At 42.2% G+C, this 16346-nt stretch overlaps 1 protein-coding gene across 4 annotated transcripts in view; it reads right to left on the bottom strand.

Annotated features, from left to right (window-relative positions):
• The window catches only part of LOC133408370 (potassium voltage-gated channel subfamily D member 3-like), a 64653-nt gene that overhangs the window by 45366 nt on the left and 2941 nt on the right, over positions 1-16346 (bottom strand). For 2 of the 4 annotated variants that reach the window (XM_061687183.1, XM_061687186.1), the window contains exons 1-3: positions 14384-14470; positions 8887-9281; positions 6942-8101 (exon numbers count right to left, since the gene is read on the bottom strand). In XM_061687183.1, the coding sequence (XP_061543167.1) occupies positions 6942-8044 (1103 nt within the window). In that variant the 5' untranslated portion in view covers positions 8045-8101; positions 8887-9281; positions 14384-14470. Of the gene's footprint in view, positions 1-6941; positions 8102-8886; positions 9507-14383; positions 14471-16346 lie in introns of those variants that run through there. The other 2 variants (XM_061687185.1, XM_061687184.1) reach the window with 2 other exon arrangements.

Genomic DNA, 16346 nt, shown 5'->3' with positions numbered 1-16346 from the left:
CCCACACTTACTAAAAAATTAAGTAAAACATTAAAAAGATTTTTTTTTAAGGGATGGACTTCAATCCTTAAACGGCATGTGTTGGTACTGCGTTTAAGGTATAAATGTGGGTTACAGAATTTGAGACTGCAAAATGTTAAATGCTTAGCAATCGCGATTAGCATTAGCGCGCTAGCGATTTCCATTTTGTGTCATTTTTGTCAATGTGTATCATTGGCCCAACTCTGCGTCCGTCTGCAATAAATGTCCGTGTCCAACATGGTTTCCCGTGGTGCAAACATGGATCCGGGTGGAACATTTTTTGAGCAAGGGTTTGGGGTCCCTGCGTAGCATCGAGGCAGAATTTTTGAGTCGACCTATTTATTTTAAGTCGACATAGCCGAGTTATCCGATTTTTTTTGTCCCCCAGCCCTACTGTAGTTAATGTCCGCATGGTAAAAGCATATAAAAATTGGGGTAAAGAAGATTTGAAATCCATTCAGTGAACACAACAATAAAAATGGGATAGCGCTGGTTTTATGTGGATTGTGAATTACGAATGAGATTGTGCATAATAATCGACTTTGCTACGTATGGCCATGTTGCAGACAGGGAAGGAACAGACAAAAATACAAAACAAAACAATATGAGAATGTGTTATGAAAGGAAAGTATGCTGTGTTTCTGAACCATAATACAGCCTCAGGGAAGGAAGGGTTTAGTCTGGATTTATCAGCTTCTTCTCCATCTGCCTGTCTCTAGCTCTCCAAATACATCCAAGTGTAACAATAACTCAATAAGTATCTCCTCAAATTGCCTCTAGCTATGGTCACATGATGTAGACCAGGGGTGTCAAAGGTACGGCCCGCGGGCCAAAACCAGCGCGTTAGGGGCTTCAGTATGAAAACCAACCAATCGGAGACAGAAAGCGTGACTGACGAGGTGACAAATATCAGAATCAGAATCAGAATCAGAATCATCTTTATTTGCCAAGTATGTCCAAAACACACAAGGAATTTGTCTCCGGTAGTTGCCGTTCACTAGCGGGGCCATATTGTCTATGCATGGCCCATAAATATAGCTGTACTTTTTGGTTCATCTTTTAGGTATGAAGTTTGCACAGGGTGGGCGATCACTTTCTTGTCCATTTAAAATGGTTCTCACTTTAGTTTGCATGTTTCAAGCAGATCATTTAGGTTCTGAGAATTATGCACGTGCAGAAAATAGAGGTAGAATAATTTCTTGATCTCGTGTAGGTAAATTGATTTACTTTTTTTTTTTGGACTAATTTTATGCCTTCTTGTACAATCACTATGATCAATTGAAATGCACACCCAAATTCTAAACTGCACATTTTTTCTTCAGAAATCTGACATTGTTCTAAATATTTTGTTAGAGGATAGTTCATTAAACGATTTTCCGAACGTACTTGTGTTTATTTACATTACAACAAAGGATGATACTCCAACCTATTGTTATTTATATCAGTGATGCTATGATTTTACTCGTCCTGTCCACTTGACATCAAATTAGACCGTATGTGGCCCCTGAACTACAAGTTTGACACCCCTGATCGTAGACAGTACAAGTGTGGCCTCCAAAGTCCAACACAGAGTTTGTACACTTGATTTATTGCCTCAAAACTTGGGAGTTCAAACTATGGCCGTGCACGTGATGTCGCGAATACATGCTAGCAAATCTCGTGAGACTTCAGCTCAGGGAGTGTCAAGCGCATTGCATATTTTGTATGTTTTGGTAACCAGAGAGTAGATATCCTTTTCTGTGTCACAGGTGAGGTGGAGCCTATCCCACAAGACTTTTGGCAAAAGAAGCAGGCTATAACCTGGAGAAAGTACATCGCAGGTCACATATAGACAAACAGCCATTTACTATACATTATAGACACGTTTCAGTCTAACAAAACAAAACACACCATTAATATACTATACTTGCAGTCACAACGAGTCACTTCACATTAAATATGTATTGAATTGACAGATAGGCTTATTGAGGAACTCGTCCCCCGTGAGCATACACGCATGATTGGAGGGCTTGCTTTTAATTCCAAGCACCAGCCATGAATATTTTTTTATTTACGCCTACTGTTGTTTTTCTTTGAACAGATTGGCTTGTTGTAAAAAAAAAAAAAAGCACAAAGTTAGCGGAGAAAAGAAGACAAAGACGTTTTAGTTATTACGATCAAAGGCAATTGGAGTGTAGTGGGCTACCAGCAACGGAATACTGAGAGGATATTGTTATTGTCAGATTATGTGGGGGCCGTGCTGGAACTAAATTTAGCATTAGAAGATGAAACGACATTTGTCTCAAATAGAATCTCACCTTCAGACTTTAAATATGAAAAAAAAAAAGATTGTGAAAGTTCGTTGATAAGATTTTTGTCGAATTGTGCCTGAGCCTTGAACTTGCATTCAGTAATTTTTTTTCCCCTGAGGGTGTCCTTGGCTGGCAATTTTTTTTTTGTCACAGCACTTCGATAGACTCTTTGTGGCTTGGACAAAATGTCATCGCACTCAAAAACCCAATTTTGCGTCATGCTTTCACCTTGGCATTTCTATCTGGGGTTTTTTTTTTTTTTTTGTATGTATGATATACAAAAGACTCTGGAAAGGAATTTTACGATGCAGACACACACGGACAAATACCGTGAAACAAGGAATGTTAGGCAGTCTTCAACAAAAGGGAGTCTCCAGTTCAGCTTTGGGCTCCGATTTCAGATATATTTTTTCCTCCTTTGCTTATAGAAAAGGCAAATGTCAGTTTCACTCTTTCGTTTTTATTTTCCTTCTGGGATTTGCTTTTTTTCTTCTAATACCCATTTTTTTTTCCATTAACTTTTTTCCCCAGCATTAACTCACCCCAAATTTCACAGCAACAATTACAGATAATGTAAAAAAAAAAAAAGAGTTTCCTCTTGAGAGAAAATGTCCCTTTTGTCAAAACCTGCGTGGGTTTTCTCCGGGCACTCAGGTTTCCTCCCACATCCCAAAAACATGCATGGTAGGTTAATTGAAGACTCTAAATTGCCTTAAGTGTGAATGTGAGTGCGAATGGTTGTTTGTTTATATGTGCCCTGCGATTGGCTGGCAACCAGTTCAGGGTGTACCCCGCCTTCTGCCCGATGATAGCTCGGATAGGCTCCGGCACTCCCGCGACCCTAGTGAGGATAACCGGTAATGAAAATGGATGGATGGATGCTTTTGTAAAGTAGCTCCACTCGGTTCGCAGCACTGTCGTGAGTGTAAGCAATACACGTCAGCGGGTACGCACTTTGAACTACGGAGGCCGCTAAAAAAAGATCTATTTGAGAAAAATCAACCCGACAAACCAAATAACATTATTCAATAAAATCGATTAATTGCCTAGCCCCAGTTTAGCTCGCTTCAGTTCTGCTGATCATTAGTGACTTTTTGTTTGATACAGAAAAGCCAAACATGAGCAACGCGGCGAGTTCCAGGTCTGTAAAAAGTTACAAGGTCACATCATGCTTTTCATTACCGAGCCAATGAGGCGCGACGTGACAGATCGTCCCGTCTGGACTGGTGGGCTCGATTACAGTCCAGTAACGACTTGGACCTCCACCTCGTTCTTCTCAGTGGCTTTGGAGCAGTAAAGTGAAAGATGCAAAATAATGCAGTAAAAGTTGGTGTTGGTGAACTCCAGTAAACAGCAGCATCTATGCCAATTGTCGAGCTTTATGTTTCGCAATACCACTCAAAACAATTAAACGATACAGTGCAATCTACTGGTGTAAAAGTACCGCTGATTCCTCCATTTTCTCTACTGCTTATTCTATTCTATTCTATTCTAGGCCGCACGGTGGCCGACTGGTTAGAGCGTCAGCCTCACAGTTCTGAGGCCCCTGGTTCAATCCCCGACCCCGCCTGTGTGGAGTTTGCATGTTCTCCACGTGCCTGCGTGGGTTTTCTCCGGGCACTCCGGTTTCCTCCCACATCCCAAAAACATGCATGCGTTGGAGACTCTAAATTACCCGTAGGTGTGAATGTGAGTGCAAATGGTTGTTTGTTCGTATGTGCCCTGCGATTGGCTGGCAACCGGTTCAGGGTGTACCCCGCCTCCTGCCCGATGATAGCTGGGATAGGCTCCAGCACGCCCGTGACCCTAGTGTGGAGAAGCGGCTCAGAAAATGGATGGATGGATGGATTCTATTCTATTCACTCTGCCTGCAGTGAGGTCAGATGAATATAACACTACACCATCAGTCGTCTAACGTTACATGTAAACCTATTGTGGGGGAGGACAGACCATTCGTTCCAGTCCAGTCGTACCGACTTCCCACGTTGAACATATCATTCGTTCCACGACCACACTTAACTCAAATCACGCTAAAATCATCTTTCCCCATTGAAATGAATGGAAATGCCATTAATCCGTACCAGCCTTCTACCCAAAAAACAAATCTTTGATTTGTGTTTTTAATAAGGAAAAACAGAATTCTAAAATATTGTACTTTACAAAAGAATAATAATAATAAATAAATAAATAATAATAATATAATTAAATACAATATCAAGAATTAAACAGTTCCAGCATCATAATTTAATGGTGCAATTAATTTCATTGTGCTGTTGCTTCTGGTGTGTTCACCTTGCCCACCAAGAGCCACTATCATGCAGTCTTGCAGACACAAACAAAAAAAGAATAGAGTTCTACTACTGCTCCTGTTAGTGACTCAGTAAGATGCTGCCATATTTTTTGTAGAGGATAAAGAATATATGCCTGTGAGTATTGTTAAATTATTATTGTTATATTATTAGATTGTCTACATATTTTGCTTCTGCAATTCTGTTCAAATATCCATTGCTTAAAATGTTCTAAAATTGCAACTGTTGATGCTAACTGTTAGCATGTCGATCGCATTTTCCATTCATGTTAGCATAGCAACCTAGCGGTGGTCGTTCTTAAGGCAACATAATTTGGTTGTTTTGTGTAATTCCCTTTGTTTTATGTTGAGTTTGACAGTAAACTTTAATTAGGAGTGGCATTAAACAGCTTGAAGCCTATTTTTTCATACATTTTTCACTACTTGAGTTATATTGAATTCACCGCCACCATATAGCAATCATATCCTAAAGTTGCACTCGTAATTTTAAGCAAAAGAAAATCAGCCGAACGACGGCTTTTCTCTCGAGAAACTCGTAAGTCGAGTCACTCGCATCTCAAGGCGCCACTGTATTTACAAATGTAACCAATACAGGATTTAGTAGTTGAAACTTCATCTTCTGGAACCTCATGTGTGTGAATGGCAACAGCAACGGAAAATCGATAGAAAATTTAAAATGGAAAAGAAAAAAAATATTCCAATGCCTGGATGGCTACAAATGCCAGCCACTGATTATATTTCTCAAAATACATACCGAGCGTGTCTTGAACTGCAATAGTAATACCTCTGTGATATACAAAATAATAATAGTGTATTAACCTTCATTTAAAAAAAATAAGTGTTGGGATGATCATTCTTGTACTTTCCCGCCAAACTTCAGCAGCACCTTCTCGTTCGCCCCGCGGTTCACGGCCGCAGAGCCCGGCAAGCTTGTGAAATATGAAGTGTGTTGAATCATAATAAATGTGACCCTCCTGGGATTTTTTGCCTTCGAGGTCAATACATAGTTCTGTAGACTTTATGACCCCTTCAAATCAATTCCTCACAAAGCAGTTGTTGTTTTCTTACATTGAACGCCATGGCCATAAATATGTTGCTTGTGCATCGGGAAAAGCCAAAATAAAATTTAAAAAAAAACAAAAAAAAAACACTCTTATTTCATTAAGCCGTTAGGAATGTGTATTAAAATGGCTGCTTTTGTGATGGTATAAGAAAATTTGATTGTGATTCATAAATTAAGAAGTATTATTTAAGATTTATCTACACAATGGCATTGAAAAACTTTAAAATGCTGATTTTGTATTGCAGATACGTGCAAACTTTTTGTTCAAGGGTTGAACGGACAGATGGGCCCAATTGTATATGAGGTTATGCATTTAAATCGATGTTTTTGAATAATATGTATTATTTCTCATTTCTATTGATATAATAATAACAATAAAAACTAATCATATGAAAAACAATAAATACAGCTGTCACTGAGCGTGCCTTATGGCGCCCCGTGACAAAATATTCTTCGTTCGCAGCCTCAAAACATCTTCCACTACAAACAAAATGTCAGGGGTATTTTGGGTGAAATTTTAGGATGAAGATGCACTGTAACCTTACAAGTGAACTTAATTGACCTTTTCATAACATTTGAATGCAGAGCTGAATGGCAAAATTCACAACACGCATATGATCCAAGAATCGGCCCAATGCATTCCGTGGTTCAATTAAAATTGCTATTTAAACAGTCGGCTCACATTTTCATTATGCGGCTCACATTTTCACATCATAAGACCAAGACAACGCTTAACGATATCAACAGTGCCTCGCCATTGCGAGGTTCTAAACGGGATGCTCTCAAATGGAAATGTCCACTGAGCTTAGAGTCATCAGCAGGTAGCGACTAAAAAACAGAGCAACTGGAAGAGTCACAGAAAAGCATAGAAGTGGTACTTTGGTCTTTTGCTTGTGGCAGAAGAAGAAATGAAGCAGTGAAGTGCAAGGTAGGGAGAAAGCGCAGCAAACCTTGGATACTCCAATGATAGACTGAAAGAGCTTACCTGAACATGTTCCGAGAACTGATTTCAAAGGTTTCGCCCAGCTTTACCCAGTGAAGTTCCACATGTTGAAGAAACAACTTTAAGTCCACTCATCCAGAGTCAAAACACCACCTCCCGCAAGTGTGTCTCCGCGGGGGATCATTTAATGGTCACGCTGCGCTTTTAGTGCCCCTGAAATTTCACTCGAAAGGCAATCACCCCTAACTTTTTGTGAGTCGTCTATGTTGGGCCCGTCGTAAACTGAGGACCCGGTGTATGTGATATGTGACTTACCCCAGCGTGGTCATGGTGACGATGGTGTACCAGAAGGAAGCCGGGATGCTGGTGAACTTGCTGGAGCTGGAGCCCTTCTCGGCATAGAACATGACCGTGGCGAAGATGATGATGGCCATGGTCAGTGAAAAGAGCAGGAAGCCCAGCTCCGAGGCGCAGCTCTTGAGCGTGTAGCCCAGGATACGCAGGCCCTGCGAGTGCCGCGAGAACTTGAAGATGCGAAAGACGCGGAAGACCCGCAGCGTGACGAAGGCGCCGCTCACGTCCTCGTTGTCGGTCATCACCAGACCGATGTAGTACGGCAGGATGGCTACCACGTCGATGATGCTCATCACGGAACGCATGAATCGGTAGCGGCTCGGCGCGGCGAACAAGCGCAGCAGGTACTCCACCGTGAAGATCATGACGCAGGCCGTGTCCATGCAGAAGAACGCCACCGTGTAGCGCTCGCCGCACGGCATGTCTTTCTGGGTGGCGGTGGAGCCGCACGGTACCGTCTCCACCACGTTGGTGATGACAGAGATGGCAATGAAGAAGCCGGTGACGTAGTAGAACACCAGCGCCATGGTGGAGGTGTGAGGGTTCTCGAAAGCCCGCCACATGGTCTCTCTGAAGTTCATGTGGGGCAGCTTGACATCCTTGTTCTCCTCTTGGTCGTCCTGAAGCCGCTCCAGGTTCTCCCGCTTCCGATCTTTGTACTCTTCGTAGCAGCAGTCACCGATGATCTCCGGGATGATGCCGAAGAAGGTCAGCTCCTCGTCATAGGCCGAGATGCACTCGTGCCGCGGGTAGTGCAACTTCCCGGTCCGGTAGAAGTTGAGGATGCTACAGAAGGCGTCGGGGTCCCGGTCGAAGAAGTACTCCTTGCTTTCCTCGTTGTAGAAGAAGTCCTTCTCCGAGCTGCCGAGCAGGGTGTCCGGGTAGCGGTCCAGAGTGGTCCTCCAGGTTTGGAATCGACGGCCGCTGACGTTGAGGACGATGAGCTCGTCCTGCCGACGATGGTGGTCTCGCGGCGCCACCGGCATGGGGCAGCTGGCGACGGGCATCCAGCCGATGGCGGCCGCCCGGGCAAAGGGGAGCCACGCGGCGACTCCCGTGGCCATGGCCACTCTTGGAAAAAGTGCTCCTCACCTTCAGGCTTCCTCAAAATCAGCTGACATCTACAGGTCGGGGGCAGAGGGGGGAGGTAAAACTCAACATTGGAAGCGGCACACGAGAGTGATTCTACTTTATTGTTATCACTGCATTAGTGATTAGCAATTATTATGAGATCATCAGGTGTGCCTTGGGAAAATATCCAACTTCACTTGATTAGGCCAAAAATTATTTAGTAATTGCAAATAATATTTGCATATATTTGTTCATTGCTCTATGTCAGTAATGTGCAGTGATATGCAGAAGAAATAAAGGCTCTTTCACTTGATGGCAGAGGTTAAATCATTACGCTGTCATGGCATGCACACAAAGTACAAGAAAACAGGATGCAGCTTTGTTTTTCAATTTTTAGTAAAGTTCTCGGCTTCCCTTTTAAATAGCGGGTGGCCAGACTTTTTTTTTTTTTTTTTTGGCACTGTGCCCCCCTGCCCCCCTACAACCGCCACTGGAAAAGCACAAGGAGAACATGCAAACTCCAGATTTGAACCCAGAAACTCTTGACTGTGAGGCAGACATGCTCACCACTAAATCTGTGCTACCACTTTTTTTTTTTTTTTTTTTTTAAGAAAATGTTCATCTCCTGTCTGTTTTGACCAGTAGCAATTAAGAGTTGGAACCTGTTGAATTATGATGTAAATGGTCATTTTTTTAAGCATAAATGGGGACAAAGTAAATGAGAGTATATCTTTTTTTTAATCCTCTCAGTTGCCAAAATGTAAAGTTTCCATCACCTTAACGCAGTGCATTCAGAGAGACATATTGGTTGGCATAAAGAAAGCGATCAACTCACCATCTAAAAGTGGATGGGAGTCAAATCCGAGCCGGGAATAAAGAGCAGGGACGGCGGTCCATCCAGGAAGGCGGGAAGAAACGGCGGACAGCACCTCTCCTCTGCCGGCGGATCGACAGCCTCCTGCGCCGAGGAGCTGAGCGCATACAGGCTGCTGGATGGATGGAGAGAGAAAAGAGAGAAACCATCACTCCGTCCGGTGGGGAGGGCAGGATCGGTGTGCCGTCTACATCCTGACTTCTTGATTTTTTTTCTTCTTCTTTCTTTTTGCGTTGATGAGTGCAAAGCGAGGAGCTCGCTGCGCTTTTCTCAAGCCTCTCTGCTCAAAGTGAACGTGTGTGTGCCTCTCTCTACACCTGATGGTATCATCAACCCTCCTCCTCCACGGCACAGTCCTGTGTCACACAAATGACACTGTCACTTTCGATACGTTCAACAAGTTAGTACAACAAAACGGTTTTATACAGCTTCTACTCAACTATGAGACGGTTTTAAACAAAGTCTGGTTGTGTTTTAAGATACTATTTTAAAGTAAAGTTTAGGTAAGTTTGGGTTTTTGGCGCAATTTTGATAGCGCCATGCTAGCATTAGCTGTCAATAAGAAACACATTAATTTGAGTTATTTTAATACACATTGTTTAAAAAAAAAAAAAGTAATTTGTCTTACTTTTTGGTTTTGACCAAGTGTCTGTATCCATCAAGGAACAGTATGCTACCACAGTTTTTCTGGTGCATTCAGGAAAACTGGGAAAGGCGACTCGTCGGGAATTAACTCAAGAAATCTGGGGCAAATTGATGTATCGCTATTGACCAGGGGTAGGCAAAGTTGGGCTGGCTTCGTTCTTTAATCAGGCCCACTGAACATTTGCATGATCAAGGATCATGTAATATTAATTGTGATATTTACTATTTACCATCGCTATTTTCATGATAATTACACAAGCTTGTGTTTCTACGGTGTGGTGTTGTTTATTGAGCTGTTAATAAACACCTTTACAGAAACTGGAGCGAGATCTCGCTCCAGTTTCAAGGCAGCCCACAGCTTGAGTCATCAACCATTACTTGTTTTAATTTGCTCTTGTAAGTTTGAGGAGGAGGAGCCATTATTATTTTCCATAACTGTTTTTTTTTCTCCCTCTGGGTCAACAATGAACTGCTCCCCCCCATCCACCCGACCACCAGGCCCCCGTACCGATGTCTCTGTCAAGCTTTCACCATCAAGTTAAAAGTGGGCAACGCCTGAAGTCTAGCACTTCATTCCCAGCCAGCCAGTGGCGGACTACTGCAGGGACTTCAGGGGAATGCTCTTGAGGGATAAGGCCTGCCTTTGAATGGATGGCCTTGTGTATGTGCTTCAGGAAAAAAAGCAAATAAAAGTGCGAGAGGCAGCATGATAAGACAGAAGGGCCATTGACACTCAGTGCATTGAGACGTTCTGGCACATCATGGAAGACGACCGGGAATTGAAACTTGAACACGAGCTCATGCTCATTTCTTGCCTTTTTATTGTGAGGATTAATCCCGATTTAAGATCTTAACCTGCACTGATTGGACATTTTACACAGCCTATTTATTGCCTTGCTACAACCAGACAATATAAAGTCGCAAGTTAAGTCATGACTCGCAGGTTAAGGCAAAAGAAAAAAGAAAAAAAAAAAAAAAGTTGCAGTACCACTGTACAGGTAATTGTGTACAAGCTATTAAAAAGTCTATTTTCCATTTGATGTCCTCTTTAATAAGCTAAAAGTGAAGAATATGAACGTTGTCCTTGCCTGGAGTTGAGATTTGTCATCAGGCTGTCCTGCACCTGGGGCTTTCACTGATAAAAGCCAAATGGGAACAACAAAAGAAAGCGCTGCCACCCCATGAGAGCACGCCATCTGACGCCGTCCTCATCTGTGCCAATTCGTTGGCGTCGTTGTCTTGTTTTCAATTAGAGCGATTCTCGTTGCAAGCTTTTCAATTGAGACCTTCAGACGATCACTTCTTTGGAATAGGAAGGAATTTCTCTGTTCTTGATTTCGAAAGGCCTTGTGTACGGCTTCAGAGGCGGCGCTCGGTGAGGACGACGTAGTCTCTTCAAAGCCTTCCCACGGAGCTGCTTCTGCAATTTGCAATCACTGCTTTTCTTCAGCGTGTGAATAGCTTCTGTCTCCACTCCCAAAGATGATGAATGCCGTGCCAGATAAAGCCCTAACACGGCTGACTGGTTAATCAGATATCCTATTGGCATGGGGGGGAGTGGTAAAGTCAAAACAAAATCGAATACAATGACACTTGGACCTGACACGGGAGGGGGAACAGGTGAACAAAATAAGCTTTTCACCCCTCCCACCCCACGCGGCTCTGTTGCTATATTTATAACGTCCCCAAACAAGATCAATCCGATAAGAATGCATCAGCAAACGCCACACGGCGCCAGTGAAAAGATCAGCAAGAAAAGTCCACATCATCAGCAGGAAATGTTTTTAAATTGGCGCCATCTGTCTCCAGACTTGGTGCCCTGTAATTCAGGGCACATATAGCAAGTCACCACACACGAAGACCCGTACCCGCACTTGAAACCCTAACACTGGCCTTAAACCCCAATTTGAAACCTTAACACTTGTCAAAAAACCCTAACCCTGGCTTGAAACCATGATTAGAAAGCCCACCTAAAAAAATCCTAACCCAGGCTGGAAACCCTAACATGAAAGCTGTTCTTTCTTATTCAATCAATATTTAGTGTATTGCCTCTCTCACAGATCAGTTCGAGGAGGATAATTCAGTAATTTATCATTTAAAAAAAATATCAGCTCAAACTTTTTTTGAATGACCAATGAAGCATTTTCATTGTGCAAATTCATTGTAGTCTTTAAGCCAAGAAGGAGAAGTTTCAAATCGAAAAGATACTTTTAACATGCCGTTAGGACCTGCAGCATAAGAGGAGGGCTAACAAAACATTAGTTCTGTTTTTTTTTTTTTGTAGCTGTTTTCCTGTTATTATTGATTTGATTTTCTGGGTGTAAATTGGAATTGCAATAGATATTTCATCCGTGTCGAGCCCACCAAAAAAAAAAAAAAAAAAAAAACACACAACTGATGGACGAGCCGTTTGCTGCGGTTTTGTGAGAAATTAGTCAACTTGGTGGAGTTGACACTTTGAAAGAACATTAATCCTCATGATATGTTTATTTCCTTGGTACAGTTACAATGTTACTGGGTCACTGTGAACCGCTGCATGATTAATAAAATAAAAATAAATGTATCATCGAGATATCAAAAGAACAAAAAAAAAATAAGGCCATCACAAGATTTTCAAATATTTTCTTGCAAACAAAATATCAGTAGGATTAAGTGTAGCCCCTGCCACTTCTAACAAAAGCTGCTTTCAAATACAAATGAAAGATGTTATTATTTAACGTCTAACCATGTTACACATGAAAAACAAAGACCGCTCACAATTCATCGTGCAACATCTTGAATGGAATAATGTTTTTTTTGGGGGGGGGGAATACACCTCTTGCTGTGCGATGTATAATGATTGCAGATGATCTAGTATCCCGTGGTCTTGCCGCCGGGACACAGGTTTGTGAATATTTATCACGAGCGGGAGCAGTGCTGTAAATATTGAGTGCAGCTTTATCGCCTAAGACGACTGCGCCGAGAGCGGCTATTGTACGGGCCCTCGGTCAGCCAAACGTCCTTCGCCGTTTTCGTCTGATAGCGACGGCGACGGAAGAAGGACGATACCGACTAAACAGATATCCGTGTTTTGCTTCTAAATACATTAAATATGTTTGAAGCGCTGAAAACATATGCAAAGACATAACAATACAGTGCTGAATTGTTGAGATAGCTTCAGCATCTTTTTCACCCTATCAACACCACCAGCCGACTTTGCGGTGCGCATTTTACGACGGCTAGTTTTGCAAACTTTCACCAGAGGCAACATGGCTTCGTGGTTAACTTGGTACCAGTGAACGGGGCAGTGCCGACTTTCTAACTACCTGGGCTTCCTCCTACTGTCCAGCTGCCGTCAGGCGCCGCGTTCGTCTGTGACATGATGTCACCGACAACGAGGGCAAGTTGACTCGTGCGCTTATTTGTATGATTGTAGTCCACCATGACCATTCAATTTTGAAGTTGAGCCTCCTAACGTGATCATATGTCTTTTAAGCTATCACCCCCCTCAGTATGTTTGATTCCTTTTGGCGCATCCATTCGACATGCCCACAGCGTCTGAGGGTGGCCCTTATTATTCAAGTTTTGAAAGCGGATTTTGTATACTTAGTGATTTGTTTTATTCATTCAAATTTGCCAGGCTTGTTAACATTACTCTTCTCTGCGGTGTGGTGTGTCGAATTTACGTGCCATTTCTTTCTTTCCTTCTTTTGGGGCCTGCTGAGTGCCACTTTAAAATGCTGCCGAATGAGCTAGCTCGGGTTTGTTGAAGAAGAACACATTAAAAACAGGTTAAAACCCAGGCAGGTTCTCAAGAGGCAAAACGTCAACATGCAACGTCGGGCGGCTGCAGAGATGAATATTAAAATTACAATTAAAAAAAAAAAAAAAGGCTTGCGGAAGATGAGCACAATGGCCCAGATCTTCCTGCAGAGACCTTGGAGACCCCTGCAGTCAGTCTCCAAATTGCTTCTCATGCTGCGTCATCAGAGAGTAAATACGTGCTGATGAGACGGTTGGTTACATAACACACTCGCTTCCGTTGATGTCATCGGGCAAGGGACGACGTTCACACAATTACCCTCATCGGGCACATGTCGGTGGTCCTACAAGAGATGGCAGAAGAGGTCACTGATGACATTCGCGGGGATATTTTATCGGTCAATTTAGCTTGAACATAATTTCACGAGTGTCGTAAGATAATGTTCTCTTGAACGCGGAGGGCACATGATTCAATTTTTGCCATGAAGAAGGTAATATTTTTACAAGTACACTCTGTTCATCCTCCATTGTGGCAAGGGCTTTATAAATGACTTGAGAATACGACTCTGGAGCTCAAATAGAGCAGGGATACTCAAAGTGTGGCACGGGTACCACTGGTGGTACACGGGGCCCCCCCTGGTGGTACGCGAAATAATCAATGAATATTGCCGCAAGCCTGCAGTTGTGTTGTCTGTAATTTCCGATTGTCTGCTAGGCCATTAAGATAACCGAGTGTGATTTGTGATCGGATGTGGAAGTTGAGGGGTTGGCGAAAGAGAAAGCAGAAAGGCAGCATTTACGTTCGTGACACAAAGGCCGACGACGACGACATGAGACGTATGCATCAAATGTATTAGCGTAACGGTGAACAAACACGTACATTAGTATTTTGGCCATCCAAGGGACTTTGAAAATGGACTTGATTATATCATTACACCCAATTTTCATTCATTTCGGCTATTATTATACCTCATTCATTTTAGTAGCTATCTTCATTCCGAGGCTTTAATTTTCAGCCCAATTACATTACAGAGCAAAGTATGACAGGACATAAATAAAAAAAAATACTGACATTTTTGGCTTTGTCCAATTTCCCGCCTGATGGGAAATGCCTCAGTACTTCCCGACTGTATGTTTGGTAGCTCTGTTGTGTTTCATTCCTTTTCCTGAATTCCCTTTAATCTAGTTACACTCAAAAGTGCTGCTCCCCACCCCCACCCCCCAACCCCCCATAGCTTTGTTCCTGCAACTCTACATGCTGCAATCTACAATTTGTCCGTCATCTTAAAGCTTCAACTGATGTAAAGAAAGAATGCAGGACTTCTCCTGGGGATTTTTTTGTTTTTAGTCCAAGACTGAAAGCCTGAACCTCAAGAGACATACAAACGGTGCACTTCAACGCGCCTGATTGGCCCTCGTAATCAATCTGTCTGATGCAGGATAATGACAAAGCTCGAGGTAGAAGAACTCGCTTGTAGACAGAATGCATGCACGGGCTAGAAGAAGCCTCAAAGCCACAATCAAGAACCTTTCCATTCTTACGCCTCAGATATGAGCAGTATAACTCACTCGGTCACGAACAGATTGACTAAAGCCATCGTACTCATTAGCCGTCGTTGAAATGCACGAAGCGCACTTGTTATACAGGAACCCGACCGACATAAGGAATTATATTCCTAGAGAGTGCGGAGGCCGTTATATGATTAAAGTACGTCGTCATTTTACTATCGGCTGCTTAAAAGCCCGGATGGTAAACACGTCACTTCATCCACCTTTCTTACGGTGCTACTATTATTTAGCCAAAATCGCACTTTTAGACAATCATTTCAATTTTGACTTTACAGCTGTATTACTCTATATTTAGTTTGTTACAGTTTCCTTTTGTGTGTCTACGACTTAGATCAACATTAGCCAAGAACACAGGAGGATGTGTGTTGTCGTTGCGTGGCAAATAAGGAAGACTAGGTCAATGTGTTACAATCGTTTTATATTGTGTCCAGCCAAGATCTGTTAAAGGAGACAGTCTCCATTTTTTTGCACAGTTTACAGGGATTCTCAAACATTTTGGGTTTAGGGACCCTCACAGGGAAGACATTTTTTCAAGCACCGCCTCATAATCCTAACGCCAATAAAATACCAATGGAAATTAAAAGTTGCCTATTTTTGAGAAAAAATGTGCACCAAATTGATTTTTTTTTTTTTTTTTTTGGTAATACTGTAATGTATTTTTTAGTAATAAAAGTCCAGGGACCCCTTACAAGCGAAGCATTTTTCAAAGATCCCCTCACTATCCTTACGTCAATGAATATTTACTACGTGTACCCCTATATGCCATAGGAATTTAAAAGTTGCCTATTTTGACCAAAATAAAAAATGTGTATTGTTATGATAACAAGAGTACAGATTTTTTTTTTTAAAGGTGCAATCTGAGGAAAAATAATTACCCATTTTTCCAAAATAGTCATACTATTATGATATCAAAGTCAACATTTAAGAAGCAAAGTGAAGTTAATTTGAAAAATACAACATTATACTCCCTGTATTATGGCTTTATTCTCTAAAATTCTCGCCTTTTGTTCTTAAAAATAAATAAATAACTAAAATATTTTATTGCTGTAAACAATACACCTTTTGTCCTGGCAGGGATATCAGATTTATGTGATGATATGTCTATTTGTTTTTGTGTTGTTGTTTTTTTTTTGTTTTTTGTTTTGGTATGACGGTCCCCAAATGCATTTTTTATTAAATGATATGACAGAATTTATTGCAAACTGTTTTGCTGACACTCAAGTTATAGTTCGCGGACTCCCAGTTTAAAGACAAAAAAAAAAAGATTTGGGTTATCCTGAGGCCGCTCTTGAATGCATCATCTGTATAGGGAACAGATAGAAAAAGGGGGGGGGGGGAAGGTGGGGGGGGGGGGGGGCGACAGATATGGAGCAATAGACTAAAAGTGAGTGTGTGCATGCCAGCTGACAAGAGGCTGATAAGTGTCTCAGATGATGTCCCGGATTGTAGTCAGCCGCAGACACTGT

Source organism: Phycodurus eques, chromosome 10, assembly GCF_024500275.1.
Source record: "Phycodurus eques isolate BA_2022a chromosome 10, UOR_Pequ_1.1, whole genome shotgun sequence".
Classification (NCBI taxonomy): Eukaryota; Metazoa; Chordata; class Actinopteri; order Syngnathiformes; family Syngnathidae; genus Phycodurus; species Phycodurus eques.
Note: the sequence above shows the minus strand (reverse complement) of the source record. Positions and strands in the feature narration are given on the sequence as shown.